This window comes from Somniosus microcephalus, unplaced genomic scaffold, assembly GCF_052327205.1.
Source record: "Somniosus microcephalus isolate GS21.2 unplaced genomic scaffold, FLI_Smic_1.0 unresolved_chr9, whole genome shotgun sequence".
NCBI classification, from domain to species: Eukaryota; Metazoa; Chordata; class Chondrichthyes; order Squaliformes; family Somniosidae; genus Somniosus; species Somniosus microcephalus.
The window spans coordinates 30,431,677-30,451,049 of record NW_028225187.1 but is presented as its reverse complement, the minus strand read 5'-3'; the positions used below and the strand labels follow the sequence as shown (position 1 = coordinate 30,451,049).

Here is a 19,373-nt window from a genome sequence, read left to right as displayed (position 1 = left end):
GCTTATGTTTCTTATGAAATATCACGTAGATGTTATTAGCACATGTAATTTTTACCTTACTCAGCCTGGCCGAAAATGGACAGGGTCTGGTGAAATGCCGGTTCTCAATCGCACCCATTTTTACCCTCCTACTACAATGGAGAGAAAATCCACTGGGGATAAACCCAGAAATTGTCCCGATCCCTTCAGTTTACCGGCAGGGTAGGTGAGATTAAAATGACCCCGGATTAGGCTGGATTAATCTAATTCTGCTCATCAACTTCCCCAGATTGTTTCATTTATAATGCGTCTCCTTTATTTACAGGTAATGATGGTGGCGCCTCAGGAAGGAAACAGGTAAGTTATCTTTATAGGGGAAAGATGCTGCTGATAAATACCACGACCAATGCGGGTAGATTTCAAACTTACCTTCGCAAAGTAAAGTGTCAGCCATCAGTTATAGCAATGGCCCGATTGATACACACACCCTTATTGAAAAGATAGTCGTTTGGACTGTGAACCGAGCAGCACATTCGCTGTCACCCGTTATGGTCCCACACTGCCCAAAAGCAATTTTAAACCTGATGTCTATTATTCTCTATCATTGGGGCAGATATTCTGCTTGCTTCTTGGGCTTAATAGAGGCAATCAGGATCTTTCACGCAGAATAGAAAACGCACACATTTAATTTGCATTGATTTGAATTAAAAGTAGAATCCGGCGGTTCCGATCACTGCAAGTTTTAAGCCTTGACCCAATTTCTAATATCCACATCATTCTGTCTGCAAAGGTCATCACTAAACTGAATATATTGTCTCCACCCCACTCAAGTAGCCAGTGAATAGTAATTTAATTCCCGACGATTATTTTAAAAATTCAGTTACCAGTTGTTTACAAAATGGTAAAGACAATTGTAGATTCATTCCCCCGAAAGTTCATTGCAATCATGGGTGCAGTAGCTTAGTGGTGACATAACTGGACTAATAATCCAGAGGCTTCGACTAATGATCCGAAGAAATGAATTCAAATCCCACCACCGGCAGCTGGGGAATGTAAACTCAGTTAAATAAATAAATCTGGGATAAAAAGCGGATAACAGTAAAGGTGACCACGACACTCTCAAGTTGTTGTAAAACCCAACTAATGTCCTCCAGGAAGGAAATTGGCTGTCCTTACCTGGTCTACCCTATATGTGACTCCAGACCCACTGCCAATGTGGTTGACAGTTAACTGCCCCTGAAATGGCCGAGCAAGCGGCGCAATCGCAACAAACCATTATGAAAAGATGTTACCCCTATGGTAACACCTTCCCCTCCAAGTCACACACCATCCTGACTTGGAAGTACATTGCCATTCCTTCATCGTCGCTGGGTCAAACTCCTGGAACTCCCTGTCTAACAGCACTGTGGGATAACCTTCACCACACAGATGCAGCATTCCAAGAAGGCGGCTCACCACCACCTTCTCCAAGGCAATTAGGGAGGAGCAATAAATGCGGGCCTTGCCAGTGATGCCCACATCCTGTGAATGAATAAAAAATTATCATCCCTTGTTTAAATTTAGTCATTGGTTTATTCATTGCTCGTTTCATTCCAACCATTTTCTTTAATTTTTTTGCTATAAAATAAATTCAGAGAGGAATCATAAGTGTATTTTTGTGTGACCTCAACCAGTTAATTGTCAGTAGTTTTGAACACACTGAAAATCGGGCGATATTGAATTGGCCATCCATTATCCATCTCTCCCGACTTCCCTTCCACTGAAATAACCACTGATTCTACCTCGCCAGCTGTGCACCACCGCCTGAGACCAATTTCAGCTTCCTGTTCATTAATTCCAGGCTAACAAGAATGGTCCCAACGACTATTGTGTCACATACGCCATAGTTAACCGTGCAAACACTGAAGCTAGTTTGGAAGGAGGCCCAATGGAAGAAGGCTGTGTCTACGAAAACTTTCCACGGAAATAAGAGCAAAGCAGGATTAACAAGCATAGAAACAACAAAGAAAACAGAATGGAGGCAACGGCAATCAACTTGTGCTCTGCGCAAATTACCTGCCCTCAGGGACTTTAGTCTGAAGGCAGGTTAGGCCATTGTTCCTTGTGCAAGGCCTTCTAGGCACAGAGTTCGTGCCCGCCAGCCATTCAATTTATACGTATGTTTTACTCTGACAGGACTTTATATCTCTGCAGCTTATATTTTGCAGAGGGCTCCTACCTCTGGCTTTGGTGGTGCTACCTGCAAGACTATACTGTTTGTAAGACCATTACATCAGAATGTATACCCATTTTATCCATGTTAAAATGCAATTAACTAACGGGCGTGTTGGGGCTCTTGCTCTAATATTCTGCCAGTGTTCTTGAATGCTTCCGTAACTGCAGAGGGAGATCAGTAGATCTTCTGGAGAAATTATGCAAATGGCCGAAGGTGGGAGAAAACCTGTAGCAATTTCCAGGGTCAATTTTTTCTTTAATAATGTTGTAAAATGAATGCTATCAAATTGACCGCTTGTATAACCCCACGGCCTATTTACTTTTCCATTATTTTGAATAAAGGAAAAGCGGGCATGATGTACAATGGGAGCCTTGATTGATATCATACATTTCCCATCCTCGCCCAAATTCCAATCTATCTGACTGCCACAAATAAACTGTGTATAGAGTAACTGGTTACTGCTTAATCTTCATCACCTTGGGGTTTAGCATTCGAGGGGCAGAGCGCAGGATAATACATCTGGCGGGGAGGATGGCTTGTTACTTGCAAAACCCATCGAATTTTGCTTTCTTTCAGCCTTTAAACATCAGGCCATTCCGTTACCGGTATCCCTCTTGCCAAATCTTCCATCCACATTCTGGCGGTAAAGTCTGAACTCTACCTCACCATATATTAGTGCCAAATGCATAAGACATAGCGTTTTGTATTGCTACATGATATGATGGGATTTTAAAAATGACACAGAATTTAAAGCACAGTAACCGGCCATTCTGACCAACAGGTCTGTGCTTGTGTTTATGATGCACACGAGACTCTTCTCACCTTCTTTCGTCTAATCCTATCAATATCTCCTTTAATTCCTTTCTCTCATATGTACTTATCTAGATTACCCTTTAAGATATCTGTGTTGTTAGCCTCCACCACCTAAACTTCTGGAATTTCGATAAGTGGACTCCTCTTCTCTATGCCTACCCTATCAAACCCCTTCATAATTTAAAATAACTCTACTCGTTCTCCCCTCAGACTTCTGTTTTCTACAGAAAAGAATCCCGATCTATTAGTTATATCTTGAGAGTTAAGACGTTTCATTTCTGGTATAATGCTCCTCAATACGTTTTACCTTCTCTTTTTCCTCTATGCATTTTGTAATATATAACAATAAAGAACATAAGAAGTAGGAGCAGGAGTAGACCATATGGAGCCTCGAGGCTGCTCTTGCATTCAATAAGATCATGGCTGATCTTCAAACTTAACTGCACTTGTTTGCCCGGTCTCCATGTCCCATGTATCCACTAGAATCCAAAAATCAATCTTATCTCAGCCTTGAATGTACTGAACGATTCTGCATGCACAGCTAATTGGGAAAGAGAATTCCAAAGAGTAACTAACCTCTGAGTGAAGACATTTCTCCTCATCGCTGACCCATATCTTGAGACTATGCCCCCTAGTTATAGACTCTCCAGCCAGGGGAAACAGCCTGTCAGCATATAACCTGCAAATCCCCCTCAGAATCTTATGTTTCAATGAGCTCACCCCTCATTCTTCTAAAATCCAGTGCTTATGGTCTCAATCTACTCAATCTCTCCTCATCGGACAACCCTCTCATCCCGGGAATCAATCTAGTGGAGCTGCATTGAACCGCCTCTAAAATGGAGACCACAAGTGTACACAATACTTTAATGTGGCCCAACTACGTTTCTATACAAATTTGACATGGCTTCTCTGCTTTTCAATGCATTTCCTCTAGAAATGCACGCCAATACTTTGGTAGCATTTTTAGGGCCTTGTCAAATTGCGTTACTAATTTTAATGATTTGTGAATGTGTACCCCTGGATACCTTTGCTCCTCTGCCACATTTAGATTCTTATTTTGCGAGGATAAAGTGCTTCCTCATTCCTTCTACCAAAATTCACAACCTAACTATGTTAAAATTCGCTTGCCATGTAGATGCCCATTCAGCATGATTATTACCGTCTTTTTACATTTTATCGTGCTTCGACAATAACTTTTTATCGCTGAATAATAAATATAATGTTAAGAAATATTCCCTGTTGTTCACAGATTGAGACATAAGTGTAAGTCTATTCACTAGGATTTCAACAAACCTTCTGCTAATTCAATGCACAAATAAAGTGGCTTTAGTTTGAAACTGGGCAATGACCATGCCTTTCTGCCGGTGTTTCACTGGAGACTCTCTCCCAATGATTGGGTAGGACAGGGGAGGAAAAATGTATTTCTGGTGTCTTTCACTCATATTCCGGTGCATATTTAAAATATATATATTTATTTTAATCAATAAGTATTCTTGGATGCAGCACAATATGAATATGGTAACAATTAATTCTGAAGATGGCTCCAAAATGATTAATTACTTTTTCGGAAAATTAGAGAATGTAATAACAAAAAATTTGTTAGTTTCTTATGGGCATTCCATATATTTATATAGCGCATTCTCAGTCTGTTTTAATCTACCTATCGAACTAACACTCTGTGTTTGACTTACGACCTATCTAAATATCTGTCTGTTTCTTCATCCTCAGTCTAACAAATAATCAAAGGCATGCATCAATAGGACAGTTTTAGTTCCAATGATAGATTTTATCAGTAGAATCGTACAGGTACTAACCATAGAACTCTTTCAGTCGGCAAGTATATGTAATCAACATAGGCCTGTACGAGTAGGAGTATAAAGTTTGAAAAATGTTCCTGTAACAAAAGGACAGTATACTCACTAATCAAAGATCCGCAGCACTAGGACAATATAAACAGTCATTAAAATATCTGAGCCAGTATGACAGTTAAGTTATTAATCAAAGGCCTGTACCAATAGGACAGTATAGATAATGATTAGAGACCTGCAGCAGTCGGACATTATAGGCACTAGTCATAGACCTGTAGCAAAAGGACAGATATTGGCCCAGAAATTCGGGTCTCCATGGGTGAGTACGCACGGGGTACTCACCAGTAAGGCCGATGGAAGTGCCGGTTTCCTGCATGCACTGCGCATTCGCGGGAAACCGGCACTTCCTTTCCACTGACAGCAGGGGTTCAGAGGTCACGTGCGCGGGGGAGGCTGCGTGTGCGCATCTAACTTACGTTTTTCTTACAGGTTTTTCCGTGAGGGTAAGTCTGCAGAATTTAGAAATACAAAAAGCAGGCGTAAGGTCTGCTTCTTACAAGGTAAATGGTGAATTAATTAAATTAAAACATTTTTTTCCACAGGTTTATTATTTTTAAATACTTTACAGTTAGGTAAGTTGATTATTAGTCCCGTTAGAATAAAAAAATATTTTTTTCAAAAATTTCTATTATTGTTTAAAATAGTTATTCCTTGTCATTTATAGTTTGTTTAGTGCTATTTTGGGGCCGTAGCACTTCCTGTCAAGACTTATGAATGGAGCATTCCCTGCTCCGATTGGCTGCTCATGGCCCACGTAATCCCAGGGGACGCTTCAAACTAACTGTGCCCCTGGGATACGCAAGCACTGTGCGGCGGCAGTTTGACCAGGACCCGGATCGGAATCCCACGACTCAACCGCTGGCGCGCTAGGTTAGTGCAGATCAGGGGCTTACACCCGCAGGAAGCAACCGACCTAGAATTCTGGGCCAATGTAATGAGCAATGACCGGCACCTCTAGGGCTATATATGTGCTAATAACGAACGGCACGGTTAGTAAATTACAGGTTGCTTATCCAGTAGCTCTGTAGCAGTCCCAGTCATAGACCAACACCAATGGAACTGTGCAGATTCTAATTAGAGTTTGCCACAATATTATAGATTGGGTATTTATCGGAGATCTGTGCAAAGAGGACAGTATAGCTACTAATAGCTGGCCTGTACTAGAAGTCGTGTCTAAGTACTGATCATATACATTCTGCAGTAGGACAGTCGAGGCAGCAATCATAGACCTGCACCAGTAGGTGATACCTACAGTGAGCCCGAGAGAGGAACAATATTGTGTGGCTCAAGGAGATGCCCCATTTAAGCCTCGTTTTGGGCTTCAGTTATTTGAGAGTCGAATCACCTATTTGCTAAACATTATTGACGGAATTAAGCTCTCGGGACTTAAATGGTTAATCATGCCAGGGTGTAACACCTCCCTTACCCCTCTACCGTTGTACCAGGCCACATACACAGAGCGGGAGTTGACCACTTCCCTAAGCCCGTGAAAAAAACAAGCCTTCACCCTGGGGCCACAGACCAGGCCAGTCTCTCTGTTAACATTACAAACTGCGGTTAGAATAAATCATATTTGAAACAGTTTGAACAGATTACTACGGCCTGGATTCCAACTGTTCGCTTCTGATAAGAATTCAGTTTAAAACTGACAGGGCTCAGGTAACTTTTCAGCGTTAGGGTGGATTCGTCATCGTGTCCGGTTTAATTTCCTCTTGGCTCCAATGTGGTCAGAAGTCACAGTGATCACAGTGTGCAGTCGGCTGGTGCATGGGCAGCGAGCAATACAGCTGCAGACTGCTCTCGGGGAACTCGCTCCAGCCGCTGTCTCCTCATTCCCCGTAAGTACCGACTCGGGATCTGCGCGTGCGGGCGTTTGGTAATGAAGAAGTCGAACAGTGTCAGCGGCTGAATGTGATTCTATGATATCAGTTTTCAGGTGAACAGAACTGAAAACAGCTGATCCGAAGCGCGGGTCTTCACAGAGGGAGGTGGACTGCTTCTCGGATCCCCCGCATTCGAAATGATTCACATCTGTCGCCTTCTGACCTTGTGTAAGTAAATCTCAAATATTTCCAGTGCCTTTGAAAATCAACGTCACTCACCCCTGACCGTTAACCAGATTAATAAGACTCATTCAGTGAGAGAGTGCTTCACAGTAAATTAATATTCAGACTTTATTAAGGTCAAACATTCAATTATACTGCATTGAAATGTCATTTCCATGCTTCAGTTTTAATCAGAATTTAGTGGAACAACAGAAATAAGTTTGATTAGTCAGGCAAACAGGATCTTTCTGCTCATCTAAGGTTGCAGCCGACCTTAGTCACATCTAAACGGTCCAATATTTATTATTTCACCAATTATTTAGCCTCACCTGCAGAAACTGCTTGCACGTTTCTTATTGTTGTCGTTTTGTTTATTAGAAAAAAATAAATGTTTTATGCGCTTCATCTCAAGTATCAGAGTTGGCTCAGTTGACTCACTCTTACAAATTGCTCTTAATACATGCGGTGAGATTTACAGTGCGTGGGTTCTGTGGCTAGATGTTAAACTTGGTCCATGTCATTGCTTGATGATTTCGTGTGCGGCAGGCACGCTTCTTGTTAACAACTGCCACAGTGCGAGAGAGAGAGAGAGAGAGAGAGGGAGAGAGAGAGGCGGAGCGGGAGAGGGAGTCAGTGCGAAAGACAATCAGATAGGGACAGAGAGAGACAGATAGACAGAGATTGTAAGAAAGTAACAATTAAGCTGTCCACGAAGGAGAGTGACAGAGAGAGAGAGAGAGGGCAGGAGTTTTTTTTTCAACTCAGTTTTGCAGATTCACGATGAAGGGCTTCTTTTATTTTCTGTTGTGAGGGAGAAAATAGACATTAACGGGACGACAACACTTGAGTTAACAAAGCTGAGGAGAACATATTTACTATGATTATACTTGACCTAAACTGACGGCTTAAGGGTGTTTGGCAAGGAAATTTAAAATGCTGCATCTTTAAAATTAATTTCTGATGCTGTTTATTGGAATTTAGACAGAAATGACTCTTTATGGCCACAGGACATTGAGGCTGCCTTCCTGTGAGATGCTGACGTCAGCGCTCTATTGGCTTGTTAACCACTGGATCACAAGCCCAGCAAACAGGAACAAACAACAGGGTTTGCATCTTTAATGTACCACCGACTCTTTCACCAGAATCTCATCTATTTTAGTAACTTGACATCAGTTGTGGGACCATGTTGGTCACAGCTACTTCCACAGATTAATGAGGTAGAGCTTAAAATATGTGAAGTTAACCTCAAGTTGTTCATTCTTGAGCATATAATAGGCCCCATGATTTATTTGTTGCACAGCACATGAAACCCACTTTTTGGAAATATTGGCCTAACTGAATGCTTGAAACATTCACCCTATTGAATCCTAGCTGGACAAAAGTCCCAGGTTCTACATGTTGAACAATGAAATACAGACACATCTGCATTGACCATTGACCCTTTTGCAATTATATTTGCAAGGTTTGCAGCAGCAGGCATTGCCTTAGTAGTCTGATTCCTGTGGCCTGAGGCGCGACAAAAGCTTCCTGCTGCTTTCTGCTGCTAGCGGCTGGGTCATGTATTGTCTTCACGAGTATCAGTTGCAACCCAGGTAATACTTGTGATTCTGAATCGATTAAAGATGAGTTAACTGATGATAGGAACATACCAACAGGAGTAGGCCATTCAGCCCTTCGACGCTGCTCTGTCATTCAATTATATGATGGTTAATCTGTACCTCCACTCCAATTACCCCACTTTGCTCAACATCCATTGTTACGCTTACTCAACTCGTGTCAGCCGTGGCTCAGTGTATAGCATTCTCGCCTCTGAGTCAGAAGGTTCGTGTGATTCCGGTCCCACTACAGGGACTTGAGCACAATCAACTAAGCTGATACTCCAGTGCAGTGCTGAGGGAGTGCCGCACTGTCGGATTGGCCGTTTTTTATAATAGACGTTAAAGTGAGGCCCCTTCCAGGGTGTTTATCCCTGGTGCCCTGGGCAATATTTGTCCCTCAATCAACATGACAAAAACAGATAATCTGGTCATTATCAACATCATTGTGTGAACATTGGCTGCCACATTTCCTACACTGACTAAACTTTAAATGTCCTTCATTGGTTTTAAAACGCTTTGGGAAGTTCGGAGGTCTTGAAAGGCGCTATAGGAATGCAACTATTTCTTTCATTTTTTAACGAAGATCTATCGATCTCCGTCTTGGAAGTACCAATTTACCCGCAAAATCCACAGCGGTTTTTGTAAAGAGCGTTGAAATTTCTCACTACACATTGTGTGAAAAAGTGCTTCCTGATTTCCATCCTAAATGGCCTATAAACAATTTTAATGAAATATTCCCTTCTCCTTGACAGAACAATCACACTCATTGGCTCTCAGAACAATGATACATTTCAATATTTGTCAGTTTCCTTTCATCCGGCAGCAACTTTTCCATATAGTCCTCAGACCATGGGGAACTTCCACAAAATAACAATTTATCTTTGTCTGTGAGAGGGACAATTGGCATCATTCGATATATTAATATTTTACATTTACTTCAACTGAACTGAATACCTCGTGGCATGTATGGACTGGCAGCAAATGTGTTTCCGCCTGTTTTGTGTCCCTGCCGAAGTCAAATTTCAACCCCTGGGTGTTTCCTCTATTCAGCTGCCTTACAGCTGAGCAGCTGAGGTCAAACTTGAAGATGGTCTCAGATAATGAAACATATTTTACATTGTCTTCTCTCTTGCAGTGCAAATTACTCATCAGGCGACCACACAAGGTATGATGACAATAATGTCCTTTATTGATAATAATCCAGTTGTGGAATGAACGCTTCCAATTTATATCTATAGGACAACAACAATCCAGCAATGGAGTAATTATCAGCTGTTCGCCCGTGCGTAAAACTGTGGTTCTGGACTCGCCACCTATGAGAAACTTTCGGTCATCATTTTCATTGATTCGGTGGGAATGTAAAGTGGGCGGTTTCTCTCACGGTCGGCCAATCAGAACCCCAGTTTTAAGCCTCGGCGCCAAGTTTAATGTCTACCACAATATATTAAAGAAAAAGCGACCTAGAAATTTGTCTGTGTAACTGCTAGATCATTTAACTGTGGGTTGGCAGCGAGTAATCATAACTGAGTAAATAAATGGATGGATAGATAGAGAGTTCTTTGTTGAAGTAACAGGGAATGCTAATCAAATTAGTGCAGTTCACTGTCGTGTATATAGACTTTCAAAAAATGCCTAATGAAGTACCACACAACTGATTTGTTCGCAAAAATCGTATTGTTATCATTGCGATTAAGGGGTACGGACAGCGTGGATAAGAAATTGTCTGAGACAAGGAAGCAGAGAATAGTTTTCAATTTTCGTTTTCTGTGATTGGAAGGGAATATTCAGTGTTATTCATAGTCATAGAGTTATACAGCACAGAAAGAGGCCCTTCGGCCCATCGTGTACACGCCAGGCATCAAGCCCTATCTATTCTAATCCCATTTTCGAGCTCTTGGTCCGTAGCCTTGTATGCTGTTGCGTTTCAAGTGCTCATCTGAATGCTTCTTGAATGTTGTGAGGGTTCCTGCATCTACCATTTCATGATGATATGGAAATATATGGAAAGCGTACTTATTCTGTGTCGCTTTTATGCTTTCGCTAGTAAACCTGATGGGAGAGTGCATGGAGCACACTCCGACCATTCTGTTCTGCAATGACATACGGGGTGGGAGGCGGTGACTAGTGGTGTTTTGCAAGGATCAGTGCTTGGGCACCAGCTATTCACAATAAATATCAATGATTTGGATGAGGGAACCAAATATAATATTTCCAAGTTTGCTGATGAAATGACACGAGGTGGGATCGTGAGTTGTTATTAGGAGGCAAAGTGTCTTCAAGGAGATTTAGACAAGTTGAGTGAGTGGGCAAAACCATTGCAGATGCAGCATAACGTGGATAAATGTGAAGTTATCCACTTCGGTGGGAAAAACAGAAAGTCAGAGTACTAAATAAATGGTGATAAATTGGGAAATGTTCATGTATAAAGGGACCTGTGTGTCCTTGTACCCCAAACACTGAAAGCAAATATGCAGGTACAGCAAGCAGTTAGGAAGGCAAGTGCTATGTTGATATTCATTGCAAGAGGATTTGAGTACAGGAGCAAGGATGTCTTTCTACAGTTATAGAGGGCCTTGGTGAGACAACACCTGGAGTACTGTGTGCAGTTTTGGTCTCCTTACCTAAGAAAGGATGTACTTGACATAGAGGGAGTGCAGCGAAAGTTCACCAGACTGGTTGCCGGGATGGCAGGACTGTCGTATGAGGACAGACTGGGTCGACTAGGCCTGTGTTCACTACAGTTTAGAAGAATGTGTGGATCTCATTGAAACGGTTAAAATTCTGGCAGGGCTACGCAGACTGGATGCAGGGAGGATGTTTCCCCTGGCTGGCGTGTCTAGAACGAGGGGTCACAGTCTCAGGATACGGGGTAGGAAGTTTAGGACTGAGACGAGGAGAAACGTCTTCACTCATAGGGTGGTGAACCTGTGGAATTCTCTACCACAGAAGGCTGTGGAGGGCGAGTCACTGAATATATTTAAGAAGGGGATAGATAGATTTCTAGACACAAAAGGCATCAAGGGGCATGGGGAGAGAGCTGGAATATGTTTGTGAGACGTAGGATCTGCCATGATCATATTGAATGGCAGAGCATGCTCGAAGGGCTGAATGGCCTACTCCTTCTCCTATTTTTCCATGTTTCTGTGTTTCTATGCTGGGTCCGGTGTAAATCACAAAATCCTGATTTGCATGGTGACAGAGGAGTACCGCCAGGAAAAGGCAGGTGCTTCTGCCGCCCAAAGGTCGGCCATTCTAAAAGTTTAAGCAGCCAGGGAGTTTCCGTTTACAACGTGCTGAGGTCGATATCAACGATGTAAAGTCATCACCAACTCAAAAGATCGATCCATGGGCACCCGATAGGTAGCGCCCATTTTGGACAGCGACTAGAAATTCTCTGTAGTGGATATTGCACAGATTAGTTTCAACAATTCTAATCAGAACATTATTTTAATTTCATTCTACAGCCCATGTCCCAGAAGTAGTCCTTAGCAATCCGAGCGATGGAATCGTGAAAGAAGGGGAGACATTTTACCTGCAGTGTCGATACAGAGGCATGAATAACTGGGCTTATTGGTATAAAGATGAGACTTATATTCATTTTAAATATATGTTCTTTGAAAGATATGCAGATAGTCGCAGTGGAGCGTCTTACCAGTGTTCAGTGCCTTGGTCCTCCTCTGAGAAGAGTAAACCTCTGGATTTAGTCACCATTGGTAGGTAAACTTCGACACCAATGATCATAGCTCAGTTTTAGTCGAGAAATGTGTCGCTTATAAAGGGGCCTCACAGTCAAATATAGTACAGGATATCAAGCACATGCAATACTGGGATAAAATTGGACCACTGGGCAGAAGTGTACCTTCATCCCTCCTCCTAACAGGGGGACCTCTCGGTTTCCCCAGAGTTGAAATATATGCCGCTATTTTGTGCGGTAGTATCAGCCAGTTTCACCTCCCATTTATATCACATTAACTTCAATTGAAATATCGCACAGAGTCTAAATCTACCCAAATTCTTACATGTTGTTAGGTCAATCAAATGTTATTTATTTCAAGAGAGACCTTAAACCGCTAATTGTGCATGGAACAGCGGCTCTCTAAAACAGCAGATACGAGAAAGCCACCGTTAATATCTCCTAGAGTAATTTTAAGACTGTGTTGAAAGCTTAAATTCTATTTCCAAAGTTCAAACTACAAAATCTGTGATCTGCAAACTAGTTTATATTAATAATAATGACATCTGAGAATTGCTGTGTCGCCTTCTGGCTGCGTTGTGTCGCTGGTCTGATATGCAATGACTTCTCCATTTAAACATTACTTCATCCTCTGCGAAATAGGTTGTAGGGTGACCCATCACAGGTTTAAAATCCAACTTTGGTGGAAGCACGTAATGGGCTCTACTCTCTCCAACCCTGTTACAAATCAAATGTAAAAGTCATAAAACCGACTGCTGTTTCGTATTCGCTCATTTGCCGCCAATGTGTATTGCAAATTTATACCGGAGTGGGAATAACTTTACCTTTCGTCGCAGGGTGAAATAAACAGGCGAGGTCCAATCAATCGCCATGTTTTAGATTCAGGTGGAGTCGCATTTCTATTTACTTCAGTGTTAAATAAATCGAGAGTGGTTTGAAACTTATGGCTGCTCCATTACTGCCCTTTGGCCTCTTGGCGGTAAAAGTGAAAAGTAGCTCAAGTGTATCCTCCCGGCGCTCCCCTGGGATCAGGATTGGTTGGAAGTGCATCTGCAGACCCGAGGCATGGTGAGAAGTGGAGTGTACATTTATCTTGTGTCTCTCAGAAAACAAATTATTATGAGGTGCAACGAATGCTTTTATCTAGGTAATAAGCAATGCTAGAAAAATTGTTGATAGGTGACTAACTAGGGGCGCTCCTTGAGCACTGCCACAAGTTTATTGTATGTGCAGTGCAAAAACCCTTTACATACATAAATGGGGTTCCCTTCCGCACACCTGGCGAAGTTACAGCGGAGGAGCGAAGGCAGGAAATTGCCCTGTGTTTCCACAAAAGGTAATGGGACAATGAGCAGCTAATTTGTTTGGTCTTGCTGGACGAACGAGCAATACCCCAGGACACTGGAACGACTTCTTCGTCTTGGCGTCGTTCAATGGGATTTTTAACTGATATCAGAAGCACCTGAACAGGTGAAAGCGGCCACGGTTTTAATATCTTGATTGCACAACATTTACAAATACCAGACGTTTATTTAGAGAGGGCTGGGCATCTGCCTGGCTGTTGAATCGATCCTCGCCATTGAACTTCGTTGATGAAACCTTGAAGGGCAATATGAGCAGTGATAGCTCAGCATTAGAAAGGGAACGGTCACTCTCTGAACCAATAAACATTAGTTTGGCTTTTCAGGTCTTAAAATTACTTTTAGTTACTGAGGTGATACCGATTGCTCTGGATATTGAGCTGCACTTTCAAGCCAATGTTTTTTAACATTGAAGAATGGTGCTTTAACATATTTTAATTTGTATTTCGTTCATATGTTTCACTTTTTTTGCAGCTTCTGATATGAATTTAACTCTGGAAGTGAATCCAACATCCGCACTGTCAGGTGACAGTATTATCCTGAAATGTTTGATGCCTTCCTGGAAATGGAGAGAAGGTTTTCCCTTCCTGTGGTATCGAGATAAACAGTTAATAGCAGAAACTGACGAATCTCAGTACACCATAGAAAACGCAAAAGAGTCAGATACGGCACCATATCGGTGTGAACTCAAAATACGTTACAGGAAGTGGATCTCCCCGAATGTAACCATCACCATAAAAAGTTGGTCACTGCTTTTCTTTTTCATTTTCTTTATTTGATCTGGTAATGAGCTGTTGAAGGATGTGAAGTATTCTAAGAATCCTTGGCCTATATATGACTGCACAACCACAGAAATGTGGTTGACTCTTAATCCCCTCTGAAATGGCTTGGCAAGCTACTAAGTTTTATCAAAGCACTAGAAAAAACTGTAAGATTAAAACTTGGAGGAACACCTGGCATTGAACTAGGCATCATATTCGGACACAGATAAGACACACAGTCAACCCTGCAAAGCCCTCCTCCCTAACATCTGGGGACTTCTGCAAAAATTGGGACAGCTGTCCCACAGACCAGTCAAGCAATAGCCTGTCATAGTGATGATCACAGAATCATACCTTCCAACCAATGTGGTGGCTGGGTGGTGACAGAGTGATGTAACTGTGAATATTTGCAGAATTCACAGTGATCATAGTAGATGTTGAGACACAGCAGGGAATAGCGAAAAGAGCAAAGTTCTATTGAAGGATTCATACTTGAATAAGTCTTGCACAGCGTGGAGTTCCTGTATCAGCAGAATATATTAAGCAGATTAAGTTCTCCGCAAACAAAGCAGCGAGTGGAAATCCATAACAATATAGTAATGCTGCCTACTGGAGTGTTCCACAATACAGCTGCTGGTTACCATTTAGTACAGTCGCACCTCGTGGTGGTTCTTGGTATATCCTTGCTCTTGTTATCAATAATCTCTGCTATTTGTTTAACTATATGAGATGAATTCTTACCTCCCAATCCATATTCTGTTTTCACCGAACTCTTCTCCAAACCTAAACTGAGGACTGAGCCTGCAGTTAAAATATTTGAGGTAGACCAGTTAAAATTCATTTTTTTATTGAAACAATGCTGTTCAATATTAGGCTTCAATACACATTTCACAAAAATGGCAAAGCTCTGCAGTTGAATTCATACATCAACTCTAAGCACATGGGGGCAGCTTCTTTGAAGGGCTCGGTGACTTAGCCTTGTTGAGCAAATGCTTTCTACCACCGTGATAACAACAGAGTGATGAGGTTTCCATTACGGTAGAAGGTAAATAGAACCAGCTGTAATTACTGTTCATCTTTCATTTAAAGAATTCTTCAGGGGATTATAGATAAATAAATATACGGGAGGGATCCAATGTGGAAAAAGATTTACTCCCAGCTTTATCACATAATAAATCAATTTTGGATGTGATCTGTTTAAATCAAAGCGCCACCTGGTTCTATAAAAAATCCATACATTTACTGAAACCCACACTTGTAATAGCTGCAACGTTTGAAGACCAGTGTCCACTCCCAGTGGCTAATATTAGCTTCCTGCAATAGTGTCGAATGGGCGATACTGAATTTGCCTCCCATTATATGTCCCTCCCGTGTTTGCGTCGCATCATTATCATTGGACAGGAACATCGTGCGTGGTGTACAATTGGTGCAAGATTCGATACCACGCGTTTTACACCATGGATCCAAGGTCAAGTTACCTCCTCTGTTTCTGTCTGACTGAATCAGCAACGAGCAGAACCTGGTCAGGAACAGCACGGTGTTTAATCAGACAGTGCCTTACCACTTACTAGTCCCGGCAATCGTTGCTAGCTGAAATCTCGGTGCTAAAATTTAACTTGGAGAGTGCAGTAGATAATTGGCAGACAAGAAAATCGAATTTCACCTGTGTGTAGATAGTATGGCCAATGAGCTACTACCGGTTTTGCACCCCAGACAAACTTGAATTTCCACCCCTCCAATTTCAGTAGAGGGGGATGACGGGGTGGCAAAACGCCGGAGGCTATTGAAGGCTGAGCCTCTGATGTCCGGCCTCTCGATTGCATTCAGTTAGAATCTGCCAATCATAACTCTATCTTTACATTTTAAAAGGAGCAGGCAATCAGAACACCAAGTGGGTGTTATCGATCCTGTGTCATCAGTGGATTTTCAAAGAATTGCATTGTCCATAGCTGAGCGTTTAACATGAATGTCCTAAAATGTGAAGGTTCGCACACGGGGATTGATCCGTGAAGTAAGGGCCTTACCTATATGTTCAACATGCACTGAATACATAAATAACTAAATTATTGTCGCATAGACAACAGGGGAAAGGAAATAATAGCATGTTTATACAACACATTCGTGAGGCCACAGATACTGTGTCCAATGTCCTGCCTTCCATTTTAAAGAGAACAGTAAAATCACAGAAAACGGGAAGCGTTGATTCACCAGATGACGCCAGGGATGGAAAACCTTATTCACCAGAATAGACTTGAGCTACTGGCACGAACACTACCGGAGTAGCCATGGCTAAGAGTTATTTCATTACTGTTTATTACATGATAAGACCGAGATAGGGTGATAAGGGAATGGTATTTACTCTGATTGCGAAGACAGGAAGGAGGGATCATTGATGTATAATTATCAATATAAGCGGGAGGATAGCTTAGAAGAACGTTCTTTATTCGAGGATTGCTGGAACAAAGAATGATTGGCCAAGTGGAGCAGTGGAGTTAGATGCAATTGCATTTAGGTAGATAGTGTTTATGGTACTGGAATAGTGCAGAGTTAGTAGGAATCAGTACCAGGCCAGAGATAGTAGGGTGGCCACTAGTGGATTGCAATAGGAATCATTGCAGTTCCAGAATCAGTTTTTCCTCTATTAATTCCACTGACTGCTGAAGTAGGAGAGGGGCACGGGCGCCCAAGATTGGAGTGGTAACCTAAATGACGAGGCTCTTTATTTTGATGAGAGCCCTATTTCACTTTGAAAGTAATACTACAAATTCCACAAAAGCAATGTAATTGACAAATGGTTATATTTACAGGAATCCCAGTGTCCAAACCGGAACTGGCAATCAGCCCTGGTAAAGAGTTACTGGAAGGTGACACAGCGTCGTTAACCTGCTCAGTGTTCAACGGTTCTACCCCGATTACCTACATATTCTACAAAGGCCCAAATAAAGAACTCTTCCGAGAGGAGTCCAACCTAACCGAAATTACTTACCAAATCGGTAAAGTCAACCAAAGCACCCAAGGGGATTATATTTGTGGTGTTTCAAACGAAGCGACCAGACGTCCTCTACACAGCGATTTTGTTACGGTTGCAGTGCTAGGTGAGTTATTATAAATACCTCTGAGGCAGAACGAAACAAGTGACTCAGTGAGAACAGTCCGGGAATCACTGCTTTTGCCAATAGCTTGGACGTTGTAACATCTTCTTTGACATTCTTCTGTGTGAAGTGAGGCACTGCGCCATTTACATTAAACAGGTGAATGCCTAAAAAGAACAAGAATGTCATCTGATTGCATCAAGTATTGGTCTACAAACTGCAACTGTTAGTTGTAGATTTAAAACGGCCGATCAGTCTGTTTAATTGACAAATTGAGAGAAGTTATACGGAGAGGTTAATGACGACTCAAATCTTAATACCATCGGCAGTAATTTTTGGGCTATAAATTTTAGAACATCATCTCTTAACCGTAGCTGCTAATACTTTTGTATTTGTATATGGGATTGGGCGTCGCTGGCAACATTTGCTTTAATTGGCCATCCCTAATTGCCCTTGAGAAGGTAGTGGTGAGCCACCTTCTTGAACCGCTGCAGTCCACGTGGTGATCATCCAAATTCAGTACCCTGTCCCTGCTTTCTACCCACATCCCTTGATCCTGTTAGCCTTAAGCAACATATCTAACTCCTTCTTGAAAATAATTAATGAATTGGCCTCAACTTCCTTTTGTGGTAGAGAATTCCACAGGTTCTCCACTCTCTGGGTGAAGAAATTCCTCCTCATCTCTGTTCTAAATGGCTTACCCCTTATCCTTAGACTGTGACCCCTGGTTCTGGACTCCCCGACTATCGGGAACATCCTTCCTGCATCTAATCTGTCGAGTCCTTTTAGAATTTTATACGTTTTATTGAGATCCCCTCTCATTCTTCAAAACTCCAGTGAATATAAGCCCAATTGACCCAATCACTCCTCATACGGCATTCCTGTCATCCCAGGTATCAGTCCAGTTAATCAGCGCTGTACTCCCTCCATGGCGAGAACATCCTTCCTCAGATAAGGAGAACATCCTTCCTCAGATAAGTTACTTGAGGGCCAACAGTTAAAACTCGCCTGTTTGGTTGAAATATTTCACTCCAGTTCAGCGGCAGACCACAACTATTACATTAAGGAAACATCACGGCCTGACGATTCGGGGACTTACCTTGGCAAAGCAACTACTTTGCACAGCGAGGTGAAGAAACTGAACAATCAGGTTTCAGTTTCAGTCAGACGTGAGTACAATTTACTGCAATTATCTATCATCTTTCATCCACTAAATTACCAACACATGCACACAATGGGATTCTTCATTCTGGCACAGGGCTTATCTATATGTTTAAGATGCACTGTATAAATAAATGAATATATCCGTACATACTTGAAACCGTATTATGTTATTCATGGGATATGTTTATTTTATTCCAGTGCAGATTCACACAACCGCGATCAGAGCCTCAGTTTTTACACTTTTTCTTGTTGCTGCCCTGATTGCACTGGTACTCGTCAATCGTCCCAACAAGAAACAAGGTGAGTCATGTTTTACAGGCAGGTGATTGGCTCTATAGTCACGTGAAGGGCTTCAGTGTATTCTATATTCAGTTGCGACATTCAAAATGCAACCATATTATTTGGGCAAAAGAGGGATAGTCTGGGCTGGAAAAAGAAAAATGTTATTTGAAATGACGATCTCAGAACAGACAGGAGCTTAAGACTGGGGCGAATTTGCCCAGTTAAGTGTTTTTATTTCCCTTTGTGCTGTTCAGAATTGATATGCATGTGGCCGAGGGGTAGAACAATAAGTGGCAGCATCATTCGTGGTTAGTGTGAGGAGACGATGCATCCTAAAGGATTTGTAACGCGGTATATGGTAATATCTTACATGTTTCTGTATATCTTTTCTGTATTGATTCTGTATTAATAAGTCATTTAATGCACGTTTGTAAAAGTTTAGATTTAATGTGAATGAATACGTTTGCAGTTAAACAAATCCACCTGTACAGCAATATTTAT

The 19,373-nt window shown here is 41.9% G+C and overlaps 2 protein-coding genes across 7 annotated transcripts in view; one reads left to right on the top strand and one right to left on the bottom strand.

Moving 5' to 3' along the window:
- Positions 1-19,373, bottom strand: part of LOC147084992 (Fc receptor-like protein 3) — a 405,119-nt gene that overhangs the window by 267,925 nt on the left and 117,821 nt on the right. The gene's annotated exons all lie outside the window — the stretch shown is intronic.
- LOC147084994 (Fc receptor-like protein 2) overlaps positions 1-19,373 on the top strand; it is a 37,069-nt gene that overhangs the window by 8,361 nt on the left and 9,335 nt on the right. For 2 of the 6 annotated variants that reach the window (XM_085979699.1, XM_085979700.1), the window contains 9 exons: positions 305-336; positions 1,820-2,837; positions 5,305-5,375; positions 6,805-6,926; positions 9,654-9,683; positions 11,983-12,231; positions 14,048-14,314; positions 17,142-17,429; positions 18,789-18,890. In XM_085979699.1, coding sequence (XP_085835825.1) covers positions 6,896-6,926; positions 9,654-9,683; positions 11,983-12,231; positions 14,048-14,314; positions 17,142-17,429; positions 18,789-18,890 — 967 coding nt within the window. In that variant the 5' untranslated portion in view covers positions 305-336; positions 1,820-2,837; positions 5,305-5,375; positions 6,805-6,895. Of the gene's footprint in view, positions 1-304; positions 337-1,819; positions 2,838-5,234; positions 5,376-6,423; positions 6,927-9,653; positions 9,684-11,982; positions 12,232-14,047; positions 14,315-17,141; positions 17,430-18,319; positions 18,596-18,788; positions 18,891-19,373 lie in introns of those variants that run through there. The other 4 variants (XR_015075883.1, XR_015075882.1, XM_085979701.1 and 1 more) reach the window with 4 other exon arrangements.